The 21,346-nt window shown below is 41.2% G+C and overlaps 3 protein-coding genes across 3 annotated transcripts; all 3 read right to left on the bottom strand.

Moving 5' to 3' along the window:
- Window positions 1-7,816: 7,816 nt before the first annotated feature.
- Window positions 7,817-8,947, bottom strand: LOC135430633 (antigen 5 like allergen Cul n 1-like). Its single transcript, XM_064685381.1, has 3 exons — window positions 8,758-8,947; window positions 8,301-8,698; window positions 7,817-8,237 (listed from the first exon to the last, which is right to left on the bottom strand). The coding sequence occupies exons 1-3, from the start codon at window positions 8,911-8,913 to the stop codon at window positions 7,862-7,864; spliced, it is 930 nt and encodes a 309-aa protein (XP_064541451.1). The 5' UTR covers window positions 8,914-8,947; the 3' UTR covers window positions 7,817-7,861.
- Window positions 8,948-9,713: 766 nt separating this feature from the next.
- LOC135430626 (antigen 5 like allergen Cul n 1-like) lies at window positions 9,714-10,910 on the bottom strand. Its single transcript, XM_064685370.1, has 3 exons — window positions 10,723-10,910; window positions 10,255-10,652; window positions 9,714-10,191 (listed from the first exon to the last, which is right to left on the bottom strand). The coding sequence occupies exons 1-3, from the start codon at window positions 10,879-10,881 to the stop codon at window positions 9,783-9,785; spliced, it is 966 nt and encodes a 321-aa protein (XP_064541440.1). The 5' UTR covers window positions 10,882-10,910; the 3' UTR covers window positions 9,714-9,782.
- A 705-nt stretch (window positions 10,911-11,615) lies between these two features.
- Window positions 11,616-13,347, bottom strand: LOC135430641 (leucine-rich repeat neuronal protein 2). The gene has a single exon (XM_064685391.1). The coding sequence runs from the start codon at window positions 13,144-13,146 to the stop codon at window positions 11,731-11,733; it is 1,416 nt and encodes a 471-aa protein (XP_064541461.1). The 5' UTR covers window positions 13,147-13,347; the 3' UTR covers window positions 11,616-11,730.
- Between the last annotated feature and the right edge of the window lie 7,999 nt (window positions 13,348-21,346).

Here is a 21,346-nt window from a genome sequence, read left to right as displayed (position 1 = left end):
ATTTATGCACCAACTGCTGTCGCTTGTTGTGTGTGTGTGTGTGGCACGATGCGGGCGCTGCGTGATTTGTGTGTGCCCGCGGCAATTTGCCAGAGGCGGAACAGGCAAAATGCATTTTGTGCATCGGTTTCGCTTACAGCGCAGCCGCAAAATATGCTACAAAATGACAACAAGCGGTTTTTGAATGCGGGCGGCGCATGAGTAACGGTGCATGGCTTAGAAATAGAATATTTCAGCGGATTTAAAAGGGACTTTAGTCTAAAATGAGTATACCACTAGACTTTAAATTATTCTATTTAATATAGAAATAAATGCGTTTTGTTTCTTCGAGTTTTAATAAGTTTTGTATGATATACGGGGAAATTAAATTTCCCTTAAAATTCCCAATAAAAAGGTATTTGGTATTTAACTAGTTGCAAGCTGGGAATACATAAAGTACCAAATTTCCCAAGAGACTGGGAATTCCCACAATATCCATACATTAATCTATATATTATAAAAATAAATGCATTTTGTTCGTTTTATGCCAAATTCATGTAAATTAAATAAATGTTGCTTCGAGTTTTAATAAGTTTTGTATGATATACAGGGAAATTAGATTTCCTTCTTAATTCCCAACTTGGTATTTGACTAGTTGCGAGCTGGGAATACATAAAGTACCAAATTTCCCGAGGGAATTGGGAATTCCCACATAATCCATCTATACCATTCATGTAAATGAATCGAATGTTCCCTTGAGTTTTAATAAGTTTTGTATGATATACAGGGAATTAAATTTCCTTTAAAATTCCCAATAAATAAGTATCTGATTTTTTACTAGTTTCGAGCTGGGAATACATAGAGTGCCAAATTTCCCATGAGACTGGGAATTCCCACACTATGAATTATGACTTTGAACCAATTACTGAACCGGTTCATTTATCAGAAAGCCATCACTTTTATTCTGTTCCCAATCGTTTTGAACATTGTGAACTAGTTCTGATCTATTTCCAAATTTTCTTTGGTTTACTACGTGATAATAGACTTTTTTCCGAGTTCCTTCTTTTAGGCCCGCAACAAATAAATTGTTAGCTGCATACTTTGCCTAACGCACAGCAAATTGCAATAATGTCAAGCATTTATGGCCAACAACAAAGCGAATTTCAGGAATTTGCTCAACTCGAACTCGAACTCAAACCCAAATACACACACCTACACACACCTCGGCACATCCGGCACAACGGTCACCATCAGCGGCGCCGCGTTCCGGAAGTCACTCAGTTGACTTCGTTTCAGGTTGTTCTTGCCCGCGTTGTTGTTGTTGTCGTTGTTGTTGCTGGCAGCTGGCGCTGCTTTTTAACATTATTCAGCCCCTACCCCGCCGCAGCTGTACCCCCGCTTCGGCTGGCGTTAATGAACAGCAGCCTGTGGCAGGTGAAAGAAGCTGAGCAAAAAATATAAGAAATGCGGCAAAGAAATCGCTTGGCCAACTGCCATTTGGGCGATTGCAGGGGTGAGTATGGAAGGGTGGTGTGAGAGGGGGGGGAGGGGCAGCGGGTCGGGCGATGCGTGGCTCAACTTACTTTTTAGCAAATCCGCCAGTGTCGTAAAGTCGTTTATTTCAACTGTGGCGAGACGTAAATGAAGTTAATGTCCTCGTCGTTTTACGGCTGTCCTTGCTCCTGCAGAGCGCCAGTTCCTTAGCTCCTTCAGCTCCTTCACTTCGGCTGTCTTCCGCTTATCGTTTCTCACTTTGCATTGCGCTGGACCAGTTGTTGTTGCTGTTGCTATTGTTGTTGTAAATGTGCTTTTTTGGTTGTGCGCGCCTTTGACAATTGCTCAGTTGTGTGTGTGTGTGTGTGTGTTCGGCAATACAGGTGTGATAATAAGTATAATGAGTCTGTTGGCGACAGCTGAGCTCAATTCTCATTTTCTTTGACTGCGTAAATTCTACGACATTTTTTACGCACTTTTCATTAGGCGCATTTGTGCCAGCTGCTAATGAAGATCTAATGTCATTAGCTACACTTAATTGAATTAATCAAACAGCAAAGTAGACATTTTCTAAATAGCTTAACTACATGCAGCAGGTGCTAAATAGTATCAAATAGTTTGCTAGTTACACAGTTAACTCAGTTATTGTGTTAAGCACAATTTGCGTCGAGTAAGCTTTAATGAGCTTTACAAACTTTTAATGCCAGTCTAATTTAAGTACCGTTTTTTTTACTGTTTGTTATATGAGCTTCTGCTGAGCAAAACACCTGAGTTTGTCATGCGATGGGCAGATTGTATAGCTAAGATTTAGTGTGCTTTAAAGGCATAAAAGCTTCCTATAGCTTTATTATAGAGAATGTGAAGAGTGTTAACTCAAAATACGGCCTAGCAAGTTCGGTCAAAAGCACTTAAAATAAGTTTTAATGAAATTTAAAAAAATGGTATACAAGCTATGCAGATTTTAAAATGTTTAACTAAGGTAAAGTCGCTTAAAGCTTTAGGGAGCTTTTCTTGGCATCTTATGTCAATTGAAATCTTAATAAAATGTTTAAAAAATTCTTGCATTCAGCTATTAAAGACGCTCAAAGCTTTGGGGTGCTTTTCTTGGCTTATCTTGCCAATAAAAATACTTATACTGAAGCTTTCAGTAACTTTCATTTGCTGCACTAAAAGCGAGCTCAAGCTTTAATGCGCTTTTGCAAGCTGTTCAAGTTAAAGCTCAGCAGCTGTGCTGAATTAATTACTGCCAAGATTATTGATATTACTTCACCCACTTGTGCGCAGCCAAGATTCATCTTGACATTTTCGGCTCGTGTCATGAGGTGCCTTTGGGGGCGACAGTGCCGCGCCTGACAGACAGACAGTCAGATAATTATGCCCGTAACTGGGCGTCTAACTGATATCGTCTGACTCTTACCAGGCGCTGCTTTATTAAATCTAATGGCCGCTGTGGTTGCTCTCCAAGGCAAAGGCGGGCGGATGAACGGGGGGGAAGTGTTATGGCTGTTTTGGCATTACAATAAATAACAAACAGAGACCCGGAACACGTAGCCCCCCTCCCCCCACTGCCAAGGCTCCCCCAGTTAATAGTTGCTCTGTGCACCATTATATAAACATGACTTTGACTCTGTGTCTCGGAGATGGAATCGGATCCGGCTGCGTTGCTGCTCCCAGTGCCCGAATTGACTTTAGTTTATATTCTTGTTGTAGGCTCCACAGCGCCAATTGTGTTGCTCTTCTATGTGTGTGTGTGTGTGTGTGTTTTTTTTTTTGGCACAGATAATCAGGCAGTCAGCCAGCTGAATGTTTATGCCTCTGACTGTGTTTGTACATTGTATCAGCCTGGCCACATTTTCAATATACACACGCGCTCTTGGCATTGGGGCTAAGCTCAACATCAAAGCCGCCCGCCAGTCGCCAAGGACCTGCGGACGAGGACGCGCCAGCAAGAAGAAGAGCTTGTGGCACACGCAGAGATTTTGCCAGCACAGAACTCACGAATGCGTATAACCGTTGAATATATGATAAATGCAAAAAAGGGGCGCTAATATAAAAACGCGAAACGCGTTCAACATAATGCCAAAACACAAACACAATACGATGACTAGCAAGTTGTGTTTCATATATAAATAAGTCTGAGCACATTAAATAGCCTGTATATAAGCAGGAAGAGAAATTACAAATAAGCAACGGAAAACTGCAGAGCAAAACTCGAAGCTGAGTCAGTTTTTCTGCATTTGAATATGGGCCGAGAATATGGGAAAGTTTTTAAAAATATTCAATATAAGGTATCTAACATATTTAAACATATAAAACACAGCATAATTTGATTATATTTATATAACTCTTAATATCCGATAGTTGAATAGAAGAAAATGAAGCTTTATCATGCTTTTGATTGTTATCAGAAAAAGATCGTAATTACTCAGAAACATCTCAAAAGTATTTAGTTATAAGAAAAACGATTGTATAATATAATGTTTGATGAAACTTTTTCTTAGACAATTTAGATATTGGAAGAGTCTGTAGGGTTTCTTCTTTTGATGGTATAAATTGAAGAAATTTTGATTTTTGATCAGCATTTAGCAGATATTGAGGCAACTCGATAGGGAAATGTCTAACTAGAATCTTAGGCTCATGCTCAAATGGAAGACCGACAACTGTTCAAGCTCTTTGAGCAAGTTATTTCAAATATTTCGAATACTTGACAATGTAACATGCGGAAATTATGCATAATATGGTCTATTAAGGAACTGGGAGCAAACTTAAAGGCTTTAATAAAAATGTAGCTAGAAAAACTCGTTTTTTTATACCTATAAGCTTGCTTGCTTGAATACTGTTTGCTTTAATTCAAAAATATTCTAAATATTCTCTCAAATTCGCCAGTCAATAAATATTTCAATAATTACTTTAAAATAGACCACAAATTCCAAGAAGTTCTCTTAAAGCACATTCACGAATCTTTGCCATATTCGAACAATGCGCCTGGTTCTAAGATTTTAAGAACCTGCTGATAAATTGACAGGGGCTGCTGCGAGTTACCCAAATGGGAATGACGACGCCTGGGAATTGTGTGCTTCGATGATAAGAAGAAATTGTGAGCTTGAGAGCGTTTTATTATTTTTATTATTTTGCTTCTATTGTTTTCTTTTGGCCAAAATGATTTTTATAATATATTATTTACGCTGTTTCAGCTGTCAATTGGCATTAGGCCATAATAATTTATTGATAAACAAAATGGAAAGCTAAGCGGCTTTGCAGCTTGCAATTGTCGGGGCCATTTAAATGTCTAATTGTGCGTGATGTGGGATGGGGGAATATGGGAGGGGGGGGGGGGGGGAGGAGGGTGTGCGCAATTAACCTGGCCCAAAGCTAACCGCGCTCACTTTGAGGCTAATGCAACTCGCAAACATACACACGCACACACACAGAATATGTTCGCGCACAACCAAAGCACACACACACTCGGACGACCGCGAAACGTAAGCACTTGAGAACGTAAACCAAAATACCGTTAGTTGCGTTAAGCGTGACGTAAGCGTAAGCGTGCGCTGCCTTTGGCGTGCTGCCTTCAACTGATTGTGGCAAATTATGAATCTGAATGATGCTGCCTCAGCTGCTGTCGCTGCCGTCGCTGCTGCTGCCGCCGCTGCTGCTGCTGCCAGCAATATTCGTGGCAAAGCTTTAGCACTTACTTCATTTCATTTTTCGGAGTCGCGTCTCGTTTCGGTGCATGCAACTCGTGGCACTGGGGCACTAGCACAGCCGTCCACGGCGCATGCCTCGTGAGCGGCGTAGTAGAGAGAGGGCCAGCGAAGAAAGTGGGGCATAGAGAGGGGGCTGGGTGGTAGGGGTAAATGTGTGCCATATATATGCCATATGCCATATATGTATGTTTGTCAAGGAATGCATATTACACGTAAATATTTTTCAGAAATTAACTAAAAGAAGTCTAAAGGAAATTCGAAAGGATGCGTAGTCTATATATGTATAAATTTTTTTATATATATATAAATTGATCTATATCATTTGCTTATACCCTGTAGTATAGGTAAGTGTATGCCATATATATGCCATATATGTATGTATGTCGTGGAATGCAAATTACACGTAAATATTTTTCAGAAATTAGCTTAAAAAACGTTGAAGAAATTTTAAAAAGACTCGTAGTCTATATATAGTATATGTATATTTATCTATATATATATAAATTGATCTATATCATTTGCATATACCCTGTACTATTGGTAAGTGTATGCCATATATATGCCATATGCCATATATATATATATAAATTATTTTCAGAAATTAGCTTAAAAAACTCAGGAGGAATTTTGAGGGGTTGCTTAGTCAATATATGTATAATTATCTATATATATATATAAAAATATATACATAAATTGATGTATATCATTTGCTTATACCCTGTAAATTGTATCAGACTTTTATATTCGTCACTCGTTTTTGCCATTCTGGCCCACTGTGCGCTCTGATTGCAAGCTGTGCCCATTTCGGAGTAAACAACCAGGGCTGCTTGAGCTACACACACTATCACACACACACACACACTAACACACACACACACGCTAACACACTCACACACTTACACACACACATTCGTCACACACACACACACATTCGTCACACACACTCAGTGGCAGCGTCGTAAAAACTGTCGTTGAAGTTTGCGCTCAGTTTGAATTGTGTTTGGGTTTAAAAACGCATCAAATTTGACATTTTAAATGTCAATTGTTTGCCCGACAATGTGTTCAACTCAGCTCGCATAGCTAGTCATCAATTGAAATGGCAAAGAGTTTTCTAAATTTGCTCATGGTTAAGTCCTTAAGCAGTCTAAACAAGTTGTTGTCTTTAAGCTCTGCTCGAATTTTAATTAAATTCAAGAATTTTAATGCTCCTTAGCCATAATTAAATAGCCGAGTAACCCGGCGCCTTGCAATCTAACAGGGGGAAAGCTTTGCGAATTAAAGCTGCTTGATTTAATAACTTGGCTAAATATTTCATATTAAGTTTTTGATTCAAGAAGTCGCATTTAAGTTATGCCAAAACAATTTTGTATTTGGGCAACGAAATTTCAACTACAGTTTCGATTGGATTAAAGTAAAATATTCCTTATTGAATTGCCAAATACAACTGAATAAATTAATATTTTTGGTTGCCAGCAAAAAATGTCGACAATTGTAATTTAAAACGCAGTTGTTGCACAGATTAACAAATATTTGGTTGCAAGCATATGAAATTCAATTGAAATTCAAGAATCGCATTCAATCGCAATAAATGGCACTCACGACAGCAAACAAAATACAATTTATTGGGCCAGAGTTCAGTCAATTGTGTGCGAATGAAACGCAATATTAATAATAATAAAGTTTTTAATACTCTTGTCCACAAATGTGCGAACTGGCCAAAATGAGAAGGACGTACAAGAGGTGCGCCTGGCGGCAGCGAGAAGATGAGAGAGTAGCTGAAAAGATTTACGAGCTGGTCGAGCACCGGGGAATGCGCATAAATAAATTTCGATGACAATAATGAGTGCGTCAATTATTAATGCTGGACGTCAGTTTCGCAATTATAAGCGATCGATATGACACTTCAGCGAGAAAGCACATATACAAAATATATAAACCGTCTGTCCTGATTGATTGGTACTCCCGGAGCAGATTGGATGGTCTAATTTTTAGTTCATGGCTTGAAGTCCTGAGAATCGCATAGAAAGGCTATATTTAGTTGGACGTATTTTACCATTCGTTCAGCTACATATTGCCTTTCTTATGCTTATGCTTTTACGAATGGTAAAATACGTTCAATTAAATACAGCCTTTCTATGCGATTCTCATGAACTCAAGCCAGTGTTTATATTAACAACTTGTTACAAGTATCGTATTTTATTTAGTTTTTCATCTTCTGCTCTCATAAAGTGTGATAAAATCTGAACAAATGTTCTATTTTTCGCAAATGTTCACAATTATTGCTGTTTTTATTAATAGTTGAGACTGCTTCTTTGGTTGAGAAACTCATCTGAATGGGATCCATTCTGCAACGCATTGAGGCCCGCTTGGCCAAATCTGTCAGAATAGTTCCATTGGTGCTTCAACATTATTAATAACTTCTTAAGCGTTTCGTTCCACTATTTATCGCCAGCTAAATGCATTTGTTATGGTTGTTAACTAGTTCAGACAACTGTGTCGTTGGATATGTGATAAAAAAACGAACGAAATGCTTCATGGAAAGCCTTTGATCAGCCGATCTGCTCTAGCAACCCTTTAATTTTGCTATGTTAGGATCAAGTTGACCTTTTTATTTATATTCGGAGCTTTTTGAAATGTTTAATAATTCGCCGATGTCCACTTTTATTGTCGTTCTTTTAATATCAACCGAAATTCCAAGCCCAATCAAAGACAGCTTGCATTGTACCAGGAATGCATTTCTTCGTGGGCTTTCTGGTTGTTGTTGTTGTTGTTGTTAATGGCCCGGCAATATCATCGTCATCTTCTTTTACTAGACCGCAGTCGCCATTGTCGGTGCCAGGCCGGCAAAGATTCTTGTATTGCCTGTCGGTGCCGCAACCGCATAAATCGCCGGCCGTTTTCCCGATGCGATATACGTATTGTCCCTTCTGCTTACCGCAGCCATATATACAGACCATCAATTGGTATTTCCAAGGGCCCTCGTGGAAGTTGGCCATGGCACAGCCGACACGACTATTTGCACCGACAATAAGTTGCAGAAAGTGTGATATTTCCTGACTGAAATTGAAATTCTATATATATATATTTGTTAGATTTGAAATGAATTCGTTTCATACTCACCCGCCGGGCGATTCGCCCGTCACGAGGCTATCTAGGTTAACATAATAGTACTGATCAAACCAGGCCTTTAAATGGGAGTTAAGTATTTTGAGTACGTCTTGCGGCTGGTGCTTGGGATATTTGCTGTATACCGCATTGTAGCCTGGCCTTGAGGCCAGTGTCGTTGACAAACTCATATCAATGGGCTCTATCATGCAGCGCCTCACGGCCAGCTTGGCCAAATCAGCCAAGATGGGATCCCAGCCGACTAGCATCATGCGTCCCGCAACCGGCAGCCTTGCCATGTTGCCCTTTGCCACCATGTTGCGATAGACATTATGTTGCCTAACAATGCGCTTAATTAATGCCGGCGTCATCTCAATTATTTTTCGTGGTCTTCTGCATTTATCGCCCCACTCCTGAACATTAAATGAAACTGATCTCTAAACCGAAAAAAATAGTGTCTCATTTTACTCACTTCGTCGCTCTCGCAGGCGAAATGCGGTTGACGTTCCAAACAATAGTCGGGCGCTTCAAGTTTATTCAATTTCTTCAAGCAAGAATTTGGCATTGCGGTTATCCTGGCCAGGCCGAGGATCACAGCGAAAAGCAACAACAGATTTTGCCGCTGCATCGCAGAATATTTTATTGGACTGCAACTCAGGAGGGTTGAGCTATTTATAAATAACAAGATGCTTTGCAGTCGTTATGACAGCTAAATGCATTTGTTATGGTTGTTAATTGGATCAGGCAATTTTATCGTTAGATATGTGATACAAAAAACAAACGAAATGCTTTGATCAGCCGATCTATTCTAGCAACCCTTTAACTTTGCTATACAAGGATAATGTTGGCCTTTTTATACCCTGAACCCATTGAAAATGGGTAAAAAGGGTATTATGTATTTGTGCAAATGTATGGAACCGGCAGAAGGAAGCATCTCCAATAGCCGAGTCGATCTATCCATGTCCGTCTGTCTTTCCGTCCGTCCGTCTGTCCGCATGTATGAACGCAAGGATCTCAGAACCTATAAGAGCTAGAGACTTGAAATTTGAGCTGTAGGTCCTCCTAGTCTCCGCGCAGACCGAGTTTGTTTCCCATATTCGATAACTTGCCCCGTTTCCAAGTTATCGATAAAAATCGATATCGAAATTCGGTTTTTTGAGCAATTTCGGCAAATAATATAGAGCTAGAGCTAGAGTCACCAAACTTGACATGTAGCTTCTAGAATAGTGTATATATATCAAGTATCTTTCATTTCATACCTATCGCCTGTTGGAAGAACAGGGTTCAGGGTATCCCCTAGTCGGGAGCGCCCGACTAGAACCTCTTACTTGTTATTTATTATTTACTTATTTATTATACAAATTCTGATCTGGCTGTCAAGTATCCTTTAGCCTTTCAGTCACAGTGAAATGTTAAATAATTCGCAGCTTTCCACATTTATCATCGTTCTTTTATATTACACATTATTTGTATTTACAATTGAGTGAAACTTTTCTTCTAACCAAATATCCAATCAAGGATGCTACCCATGCTACCCGGCCTGCATTGCTTTTTTGGCTTTTTGGTAGTTGTTGTTGTTGTTGTTTTTGATGGCCCGAATATGCCATAATCATAATCATATTCATCGTCTGTTTCTTCCACCACTTCTTTTTTTCTTTTCATACTGCAATCTACCTTGTCGCTTTCAAGATAGCAAAGATTCCTGAAGTCCTTTTCCGTGCCGCACGTGCATGATTCGCCGGGGACTTTTCCGATACTATAAACGTATTCGCCCCTTCGCTTACCGCAGCCATATAGACAGATCAGCAATTGGTTTTTCCATGAGCCCGTGTGGAAGCTGGCCATGGCACAGCCCACACGACTATTTTCACCGTTCATAAGTTGCAGAAAGTGTGAAATTTCCCGACTGCATTCGGAGTGAAATTAAAAGTCTATATTTGTTAGCTGATTGAATCCGTTTCATACTCACCCGCCGGAAGATTTACCCGTCCGCAGGCTTTTCATGTTAGCATACCTGTACTGATCGTACCAGGCCCTTAAATGGGAGTCAAGTATTTTGCGCTTGTCTTGTTCCTGATTCTTGGGATATTTGCTGAAGGCCGCATTGTAGCCTGGCCTTGATGCGTATGTGGTTGAGAAACTCATCCTGATGGGATCTATTTCGCAGCGCATCACGGCCAGCTCGGCCAAGCCGGCCAGAACACGATCCCAGCCCATTGTCAACATGCGTCCCGCAACCGGCAGCCCTGCCATGTTGCCCTTTGCCACCATGTTGCGATAGACATTATGTTGCCTTACAATGCGCCTTCTTAAGCCGAACGTCATTTTAATAATACTTCGCGGCTCACCGCACTTTTTGCCCCACCTCTGAACATTTAAATGCAAGAGAGAACAGATCTATAAGGTGAACAAATCTAGGCCAGTTTAGGTAACTCACTTTCGCGTTATCGCAGCCCAAATGCGGTTGACTTGGTTCCTCACAATAGTCGGGCTCCGTATATTTCCCAGTTGTATAAAAGCAAGAACTTGGCATTGCGGTTATCCTGGCCAGGCCAAGGATCACAGCGGAAACCAACAACAGATGCTGCCGCTGCATCGCGGAACATTTTATTGGACTAGAGCTCAGGAGGCTAAAATTATTTATAAATAACAATATGCTTTGCAGCCAAATGCATTCGCTATGGATTCTTTATGCCTTTTAGACATAACTCGCCAGTTTACCAAGTTTTATATAACCTATCATAAGCATGAAACATTTGTAGAACTCGCTTTTAGATCTAATATCATGCAACAGTTCATTTTAAATTCAGTTCAGTTGCCTCTTTGAGAGCGGTCGATAAAGTTGAACATTTGCCATATTGTTTACGTTGTGAACAGAAAATCAACTAATTGTGAACCATTATCAAATAGCCACAGTCAGCGTAGATAAGTCTTTGGAATAGATAAGCTAACTTCCAATCTTTTCTAAAGGGTGGTTCTTAAAGTTCTGCGTGCTGGTAAAAAGTTCCATAATTGATTACCTTTTAATAGCTAGAAAGCGTGCACTTAAATTACATAAAGTTCTTAACATATGTTAATTCAAGCCTCTCAATGTTATTAACAGCGCGCGGCTGAAGCTCTGTTACGTTACATATTAAGCTAATGTTAACGAATGCAACAGTCTTAAAGCCTCTCAATGTTATTAACAGCGCGCAGCTGAAGCTTCGTTACTTAACATATTAAGCGAATGTTAACGAATGCTACAGTTTTGCAAAACTTTTGAAGCAGCCCACGCAGCAAATATTCATGAGTAAACAACGACCCAACTTGAATCAATGAATAAGCACCTGGTCTCATAAAATATGCATTAGCATTCCTTTAGTTTAATATATATATGTATATAAATATAGAAAAAATTAACACAGACTTAAGTATTGGGCCTTGTCTAGTCGTAAAAGACAGGTTCTTAGTGCAGGTTCTCCTGGCGATTGGGTTCGATGGTGACACGGGCATAGGGACTGCCGGCGCCCACTTTGCGTCGCATTGTGACGCCTCGATGCGGTCGCAGGCCCATCACAATTAGATAAACGCCCGCGGCACAGACTCCAATTAGGCCCAAGATGATCAATCCGTACGCCCATCTGGGCCATCTTTCGCAGCTAAACTCATCCTCACGCACCGAAGAGACGAGCATGCCGCGCACTCGAGCGGGTCGCAGGCAACGTCCGTTCGTCTGTATGGCCAGATCCTTGAGCCAGGCTAGCTGGCAGTCGCAGTGAAGCGGCACACCATTGAGATCCAACTGGGTAAGTTGCCTAAAAACCGGTGACAAAGTGACATTAAAATTGCGCAGCAAAGTGCCACGAAAACTCAAGATGTGCAGCGGCGGCAGCATCGATTCGCCATTCTCCAGTGTAAAGGCATCGCCATCCAGCCAGCCAAGCCGGCGGCTATTCTGGAAGCTCATCTCCTCGATTTCGCGCAGCGGGGCGAACGCGTGTGCCGCGATCCCTTGCAGCAGGGGCATATCCTCCACATATAGCTGACGCAGCTGGGTCAGATTGGCCGCATCCTGTGGCAGCAGCCGCTCCAGCAAATTCTCGCTTATGTCGAGACGCTGCAGCGCCGCGGGCAGCTGGCCGGGCACACGCTGGAAGAGATTGCGACGCAGCGAGAGTTCCCGCAATGGTGCTTCGATCGGCAGCTTCAGTTCGCTCAGATTGCACGCATCCAGACGCAGTGTGTCCAGCTTCGGATTAATGCCATAGCTGCTGTACAGCTCCTGGCCGTTGGTCTGGTTCAGCTGCCTGTTCCAGGACAGCTCCAAGGTGCTCAGCACCAGCAGCGGCGCAAAGATCTGGCCGGGCAGCGAGTGCAGATTGTTGTGCGCCAAGTTGAGCACCTGCAGGTGCGGCAGCCCGGCAAACGATTGCGCCTCCAGCTGCTGTATGCTGTTCCAGCCCAGATACAGTTCCCGCAGGCTGGCCACACGCTCGAAATTGCTCGACGCAATGGCGCTTATGTTGTTGTGCATCAGATTGAGCAGACGCAGGCTGTCGCTATTGAAGCTGGGCGCACGATTCAGCTTGTTCCACGACAGATCCAAGGTGTCGATATATAAGGGCAGCAACTCGGTTAGATCCTCCGTCTTGTAGTCCTTGTAGCTGCAATCAATGTGCAGGGCACGCATGCCCCACGGCGCGGCACTCACATTGCTGCACTCGCACGAGAGACGCGTATTGCGATGCGCGGCGGGATAGCAAAAACGATCCACCTCCTCATCGTTGGCATCGATGCGCTCCGGCCTGGATGAACCCACCAGCAGCAGGAGCAGGAGCAGCAGTAGTTTTGGGCTGAGGGCAAAGTTCACTCTGGGCGTCATTCTTTGTCATGGAGTTTGGATTTGTTCCGTTTTGGCTAGCACACTGCACAAGAGCCAACGATTCGCTATTGAATTCTTTTGCTGCGACACTGCGACTCGATATGGCAGATAGGGGCTTATCTTATCGCTGGAAATGAAAAGCTCGATGGTTTCGGAGTGAGCAACTGCTGAGGCACAATGAGAAGCAAGCACGAACTGTGCTCAAACGATGAATAACGCAAAGCTAAACAGTTTTTGTGAATTGGGGAAACCATTTTTGGGCGAACTAGTTCTTTAGTTCACTTCGGTATGTGTCAGTGTTTTATTTGGGAGAATTCGCGAACTATTTTGGGTTTGGTTATTAGCAAAAAACCAGTTGGAACTTTCATTTCGGTTCGGTTCACGTTCGTTATTATTATTATTACTATTATTATTACAATTATTATTATTATTATTATTATCATAATTATAATTATAATCATTATCATTATCATTATCATTATCATTATCATTATCATTATCATTATCATTATCATTATCATTATCATTATCATTATCATTATCATTATCATTATCATTATCATTATCATTATCATTAGCATTAGCATTAGCATTATCATTATCATTATCATTATCATTATCATTATCATTAGCATTAGCATTAGCATTATTATCATTGTTTTTATCATTATCATTATCATTATCCTTATAATTATCATTTTCATTATCATTATCAGTATTATTATTATTATAACTATTACTATTACTATTATTATATATATTACATTTCCGCATCTTTCTCCTGAACTTCCCAGCGCTCTTTCCCTTACAATTTCTCAGCATTAGCCCTTATTCAGTTGGACAGTTGCGCGACATATGCTAACATTCATTTCACACTCATTCCACTCGGCGCACTCATTCTTGCTGTAAGTCCATGAGTTGTGTTTCGTTCAGGTGTGCATTCAAATGTGCGATAAGATAAGGCGGCGAGCTTTATTTCTCTCTCACTCGCTCTCTCTCTCTCCCCCTCTTTCTATCAGTGCTTTTGTTTTGGTCACATATCATTTATCTAGTTCATTAATCATGGCCCATGCCAATACGTAAGCTCTGGACATGGGCAAACACAAAAGGTATTTCATGTGGCAACCGCTGACACACATTGAACCGCATTGAATATTGATGAAAATTGTTTGCTTGCGGCCCGAAGAAGTTAATACTCTTCGTGCTTTTCTTTCTTCTCCCTTTTTTTTTCAAATACCACCCTCAAAAGTTGGGACTAATCCCTGACAGCGATTTACACGCTGACTTGACGTTGTTTCGATCTTATCCGCAGGGATTTGTGCATTTCTGTGGAGCGTTAAATGAGCGCGAAATCAACTTAAATACTAATTACGGCGGCTACTGACGGAAATTGACTTTTCAATGCTTCGGGGCGAAAATATATAGTCCCGATATATACCCTGTATTAAGCAGAATATGGGTAGTTCATTTGTATGTAGGTAATTCATATGAGAACTAAAATGATAATAAATATTACTAAAAGTCTTTAGCAAAGGAATTTATCTTTCACTGTAAAAATGCCATAAATCTTTGGGTCCTGGTTGACTTTTCATTGTCAAATGTAATTTAATAGCTTTTCGGGCATAGCTATTAACATTTTGTCAAGAAAGCAGCCACATTTTGGTTAATTAACGCAAGAAATATTTTGATTAATGTATTTTATGAAACTCTTCCAGCTGGACATTTTCCTTTGGGGCAATGTCGCTGCTCTATGAAAGTCGAGCTGTATTTAAATTATTGTTGCCTCTGCATACATTATGCGAGTACTGTCAATGGTAAATTGATGAGGCGCGCAGCACACACACTTACACACACACACGCATGCATATGCAAAATTTACATAAATTAAAGACTTTCATGGAAAACTGTTTGCCGCTCTTGACTTTTGTGCGAAGACAGAGCATCAAATTACATGTGAAGCGAAGAGTGGGCAGGGGAAATAGGTGGGCGGAAAATTGCGCTAAGGAAAGATAGGAGGGCTGGTTTGGGGGGGGGGGGGGTGTGGCAGGGGAGGGGTGGTAGCTGGGGCGAAGAGGTAAAATGAGCACATGTAAAGCATTTAATGAGCTCTGTTGCCAGCTGCCAAGTGTGCGTGTGTGTGTGTGTGTGCATGTGAAAACATGCTGTTGTATTTCTAAAATTTTAGAATATGCCAGGCACATGTTTTAGCCTCAGCCGACAGCGCCCCGTTCGCTGTCCACGCGCCCTCGATACATTATTACAGGCAAATTTATTTTCAACTAAAAACTCATTAATTACATTGAAAAGCTGATTACGTGTGCGTGTGTGTGTGTGTGTGTGCATAACGTACATGTACTTAACGATAATTATGCACAATTTAATTAAACGCAATTTTGGCGACTCAGTGCCCTGGGATCTAATGGAATTGTTAATTACTAGGCCAAATTCGGGTTAAATTTTGAAGAGCGTGCAACAAATTTTGCACGCACGTGAAATCCATCAATTTCCGACTTTGTTTTTTTGTGGTCAGCGGGCAAAAAATTGCAAAATAAAATTCGCGCTAAACGTGCAACAGTCAAAGTACACACACCTGCTGAATATTTATGAAAATTGTAATATTAAATTGTTGCATTGCGCCAGACACGTGGCATGTGGCATGTGGCAAAAGCCAGCTGTGTCCAGGCTTAAATGCTTGAGCACCAGCGTGCAGCATGCAAATCCATGCCACAACCGGATGCATTCAGGAAATGCTAATGGAAATCGAAATGGGAAAATCATTAAAAGGCGCATTTCGTTATCCTGCAATTGACTTTAATGCCCAGCTGAATGTCAACCGACAGGCCAGTGTTGTGTAATGCGCAAGAGACACGCACACACACACACACAATACACACTAGCACACACACGCAGCTACATCAATTGTTGTGTTCGAGCTGTGCTAATTGAATCACTTGTCATGCATTTTGTCTAATAACAGCGCATTAAAATGCAAATTACAATAATGCATTGCGTGGGCGTGGCTGAGAACCGGGGGGGGGGGGGGGGGGGCGTGGATGTCTGCTGGCAACCGCATCCGTTTACCGGAAGTGGTTGTGTGTGCCACTTGCCGCACACGCTGCAATAGCAGCTGCAAGTGGCAGAAATGCCTGCATTATGCACGCGCTGTGCAGCTAGCTGCACGACTTTGCGTATAACGCTGCGTATACGTAATTTTTTTAGTGCCTGAAAGTATGCAACAAAGCGTGCAACACACAGAGAGAGCGAAAGAGAGAGGGAGAGAGAGCGAGGCAGACAGACACAAAGGTGCAGCACATTAGCTAATTGGCTTTGAAAACGTTTCTGTCATGCCCGATGACATTTTGCAGCACTCGCTCTCTCTCTTCCTCTCTTGCGCTTCTTCTATCTCGCCCTCATTTAAGGCCCTGCTTAGTTGGGCTCCGTAAGCGCATCTGTGGATATTCCTTTCAGAGAATTCCAAATGAGCTCAGCGCGCAATCAAAGCAGGCACAACAAATACACACACAGAATTGTTTATTTATATATGTATATACATATATATACACATATATATATATATATTTATAAATATATATGTATATAGTTACCTTATGTGATGAAGCTGCATGTCAAGATGGGGGTCAAAGATTTAGTGGGTGACGTTCCGAATTCAAACTCATTTCTCGGTTACAAACTCATTTTCAAAGACCTTTGAGAGAATTTATTTCATACGTGCCACGTGCAAGGCCGGGGTATACCCGCTATCATCCTCTATAGACATATGTCAAAATTTCCCACCCCCATAACTCGGTCAAATCTCATCTGATTTTCACAAGGTTTGGCTTTTTGTTCATGGTTTAACCTCTAAATCAATCGTGCATCTAAATCTGCCAACATTATTTTTGGTCGAAATTCATGTAAAAATGGTAACCTCACATGAATATCATATGAAGACATAGGTCTAAATTTCCCACCCCCATAACTCGGTCAGATCTCATCCGATTTTGACAAGGTTAGGCTCCGTTTCATGGTTTGGCCTCTAGATCAATCGTGCATCTAAATCTGGCAACATTATTTTTGGTCCAAATTCATGTGAAAATGGTACCCTCAAACATCCTATGTAGACATAGGTCTAAATTTCCCACCCCCATAACTCGGTCAAATCTCATCCGATTTTCACGAGGTTTGGCTCCTTTTACATGGTTTGGCCTCTATTTCAATCGTGCATCTAAATCTGGCAACATTATTTTTGGTCGAAATTCATGTGAAAATGGTACCTACATACATCCTATGTAGACATAGGTCTAAATTTCCCACCCCCATAACTCGGTCAAATCTCATCCGATTTTCACGAGGTTTGGCTCTTTGTTCACGGCTTGGCCTCTTAATCAATCGTGCATATAAATCTGGCAACATTATTTTTGGTCGAAATTCATGTGAAAATGGTACCCTCAAACATCCTATGTAGACATAGGTCTATATTTCCCACCCCCATAACTCGGGCAAATCTCATCCGATTTTCCCGAGGTTTGGCTCTTTGTTCACGGTTTGGCCTCTAGATCAATCGTGCATCTAAATCTGGCAACATTATTTTTGGTCCAAATTCATGTGAAAATGGTACCCTCAAACATCCTATGTAGACATAGGTCTAAATTTCCCACACCCATAACTCGGTCAAATCTCATCCGATTTTCACGAGGTTTGGCTCCTTTTACATGGTTTGGCCTCTATTTCAATCGTGCATCTAAATCTGGCAACATTATTTTTGGTCGAAATTCATGTGAAAATGGTACCTACATACATCCTATGTAGACATAGGTCTAAATTTCCCACCCCCATAACTCGGTCAAATCTCATCCGATTTTCACGAGGTTTGGCTCTTTGTTCACGGCTTGGCCTCTTAATCAATCGTGCATCTAAATCTGGCAACATTATTTTTGGTCGAAATTCATGTGAAAATGGTACCCTTAAATATCCTATATAGACATAGGACTAAATTTCCCACCCCCATAACAGAATATTAGTGGGATATAAATTATTCCTCTTTTAACTACTCATATACATAGATACATTAAATGGGAAGGTCTTTATATTAAAGATCATTACGAAGAGTTGACTTCAACACATTTAAGAATTTACATTCTCATTTTGCAAAGCAAGATTTAATCTATGATAATGTAATCAAAGATTTAATCTAAGATCTATTGAATTGTCATATTTTGCAGTTCTTATCAGATTAATGTATATGTTAGGGTATACAAACTTCGGTCTGGTGTCGTTAGCTGCACGTTTATTTACTGCGCTCAATTAAATGCCAAATTTAAAGAAAATGATTTCGTCTAATGGCTGAACGTGCCACAAAACGACCTCGTTGCGTACTTCGGTGTAGCATGTAGCATGTTTAATGCCTTGACTAAACAATAGGCCAAACCTATGCCCAAATATGTGTGGGTGTGTGTGGGTGTGTGTAGGTGTGTGTGTGTGTGTGTGGTTGGGTGTGCCTGCGTATTAAGCTGCGTGAGGCGAAAACACAACAAGCAGGCGAACAATTTAATACTTTCATTTGATCAAAATGATAAAAGCCAAAAAGGAACCACGCTCGCACACACACACACATTTGCCGTAAAGTTGGCTTAATGAATAACTTAGATAAAGTATCTAAAGGCAGACATTTTGTGGCTACCATTGATATATACATTAACTTGGCAAAAGTTATTAAAAGATTAAGACTTAATAAATTGAAAAACAAGCTTATGAACTGCAAAGTGCAGAACTTAAAAGAGGGAGGGAGAGAGAGGGAGTGGGAAAAGTAAGTAACAAAGTGCAAGTCTTTGTTAAGTATTGTCTGTTGGTTCCCGAACGAACTAGTTCGTTTGTAATATATGTGTGTGTGTGTGTGTGTCTGCCAAGGAAATACTCGTTTATCTTCCTAATGAACCGCTTTTTGAGTGCCATTTTCTGGTTTTTGCTACGCTTTTGCTACTCATTCTAAGCTGTTTGTATTTGCTGGCATTTGGCAACAGTTATTCACGAATACAAAACCACATATTTGTATACTTTGTATATATGTACATATATATATCTATTTCTATTTCTATTTCTAAAAAGCTCTCAAAGTGCGTTGCCTGCGCTGGAAGCGAAATGAAATTTGCAAACCTTTGACGGCTTTGCGGTGTTAGTTGAATGCAAATACTTGCAACACAGAATCTCTCCCCTCTCTTTCCCCCTCTCTCTCTCTCTCTCTTTCCCCTCTATCTCTCTTTCGCCCCCTCTGAATCTTTCCCCCACACACAACTTAACCAATCTCAACTGTTTTTGACTATAAGCATAAGATTTACCAACTCAAAATATACGTTCTACAATGTGTGGTTGTGCGTGTGTGTGTGTGCGTGTGTTTGGCTGTCTTCATTAAGTGTCAAATAGTTTTTAGCTCTCAAAAATTTACTGCTGCGCACTTGACAGCTTAACGAAATGCCAACACCTGCTGGCAGCTGTGCGTATGAGCAATATTCCATAATATTACGTATACGCAGCGTGGCCTTTCATTAAAGTCGCGTTACAGAGCTATCAAATAGATAAGCGTATCCATTAAACTAATAGTTTATTAATGACTTGCAAGTGAGACAAACAACAGTTTACGAATTGAATTGCCCTCAATATAAGGCTGTAAAGTGCCTAAAACATTCAACTTTCCAATGCCCTGTAGACAATTAAATTGAAGAGCAGGCAGGCATGACTTGACTAATAGATGGATTTTGTTATAAAACATATGTAAATATATTCTTAAGGCAACAAGCATAAAGATTTAATATGGTCAAGTGCCTAGAGCAAGCCGCTTTTTGATACCCTATGCACGTATGAAAAGGGTATTTTGTGTGGCAAGCTTTTGTGTATGCATGGCAAATATGTTTTAATAGAGTTCAGGCTGGGCAAAGAACACGCTGACTGCGGCCCAAACGACTCTTAACCAATAATTCTCGTGTTTACAGGGCAACAATTAGTCGAGCATGCCTGCTCACTTGTGTTATTTTCTTGCTTATTGCAATTTCGCACATGAAAGGCAATTTGCTGAACAACAACATTTGTCCCGATGTCCCGCTGCCTGCCTGCCTGCCTGCCTGTCTGCCTGCCTGTTGGCCATAGGATGCCTTCACGTTTGGCTCAGAAATGAGAATTCAGTTTCATTTGCAAACGTCAAACCCCCCCACAGCTCTCCCCTCCCCCTCTGCCATCTTGTTGTTTTTCTGTTGTGGACACAAAACTCTCACTAGCTGCCAACTGGCCAAAAAGTTGGGAATGCATTTCATTTTTGGTTTCAGTTGTTGTTGTTGTTGTTGCAACTGTTGCTGCTGCTGCTTCGAGCTGTAATTTGATTTGTTTGAATGTAGCTTCTTCTTTTTGTGTGTGTCTGTTTTTTTTGGCTTTGCTGCATGAATTGTATTGCCATGTGGCAAGTCCGAGCTTGGCTTGCTATTTTTTCTTACACTGCTGTTGCACTAATTAATTTTGCTGCTGTTGCATGCTGCATGCTGCATGGCTGCATGTTGTTTGATTTTCGATTGAGCCTCAATTAGTTCAGTTCATCTGGCCATAAATGTCTCTCTACGGTTCAAAGCTCACATTGCATACATTTTGGGCACTCGCTTATAAGTCGAACTGCTGGACCACAGCTGTGGGTGTGTGTGTGTGTGTGCAGTCATTGCGCATGTCCTGCATGGCATGGAAGATTTATTGCCGTTGGCCTTTTGCTAAGCTTGAAATTAATGTACTTCACAGTTGAGTTTAGCAGCTGCCAAAATGCTACCAACAGATTAGCGTGGCCCAAACAACTGCCTGCCAATCTGTGTGTTTATGTGTGTGTGTGTGTGTGTGGGTGTGTGTGTGTGTGTAGGCGGCTGTCTAATGAAGTTGTTAATGCGTGTGTGTGTGTGTGTTACAAGTACTCGCCTGCACTTACGCTCAGCAGGCAAAACACACACGAAAATCTAATAAGACGCTTATGACTGCGCGCGTGTGTGTGTGTGTGTGTTGGTGTGTGTATATGTGTGCTTTCTGTTTTAGTCAAGGCTTTCACACCCTTTTAAGTGGGTTGGTCATGGCTTGCGGCATGGCCGGCGCCTCGGCCGCAAAGACAGCCGCTGACGCTGACGATGACCATTAGCCAGCGACAAGAGTCGAAAGCTGGACAGGATCGGGGCGAGGG

This window comes from Drosophila montana, unplaced genomic scaffold (genome assembly GCF_035044405.1).
Source record: "Drosophila montana isolate Dmon_TW-CO22-7 unplaced genomic scaffold, ASM3504440v1 contig_3031_1, whole genome shotgun sequence".
Classification (NCBI taxonomy): Eukaryota; Metazoa; Arthropoda; class Insecta; order Diptera; family Drosophilidae; genus Drosophila; species Drosophila montana.
The sequence above is the reverse complement of the archived record's forward strand: the minus strand, read 5'-3'. Positions and strand labels throughout refer to the sequence as shown.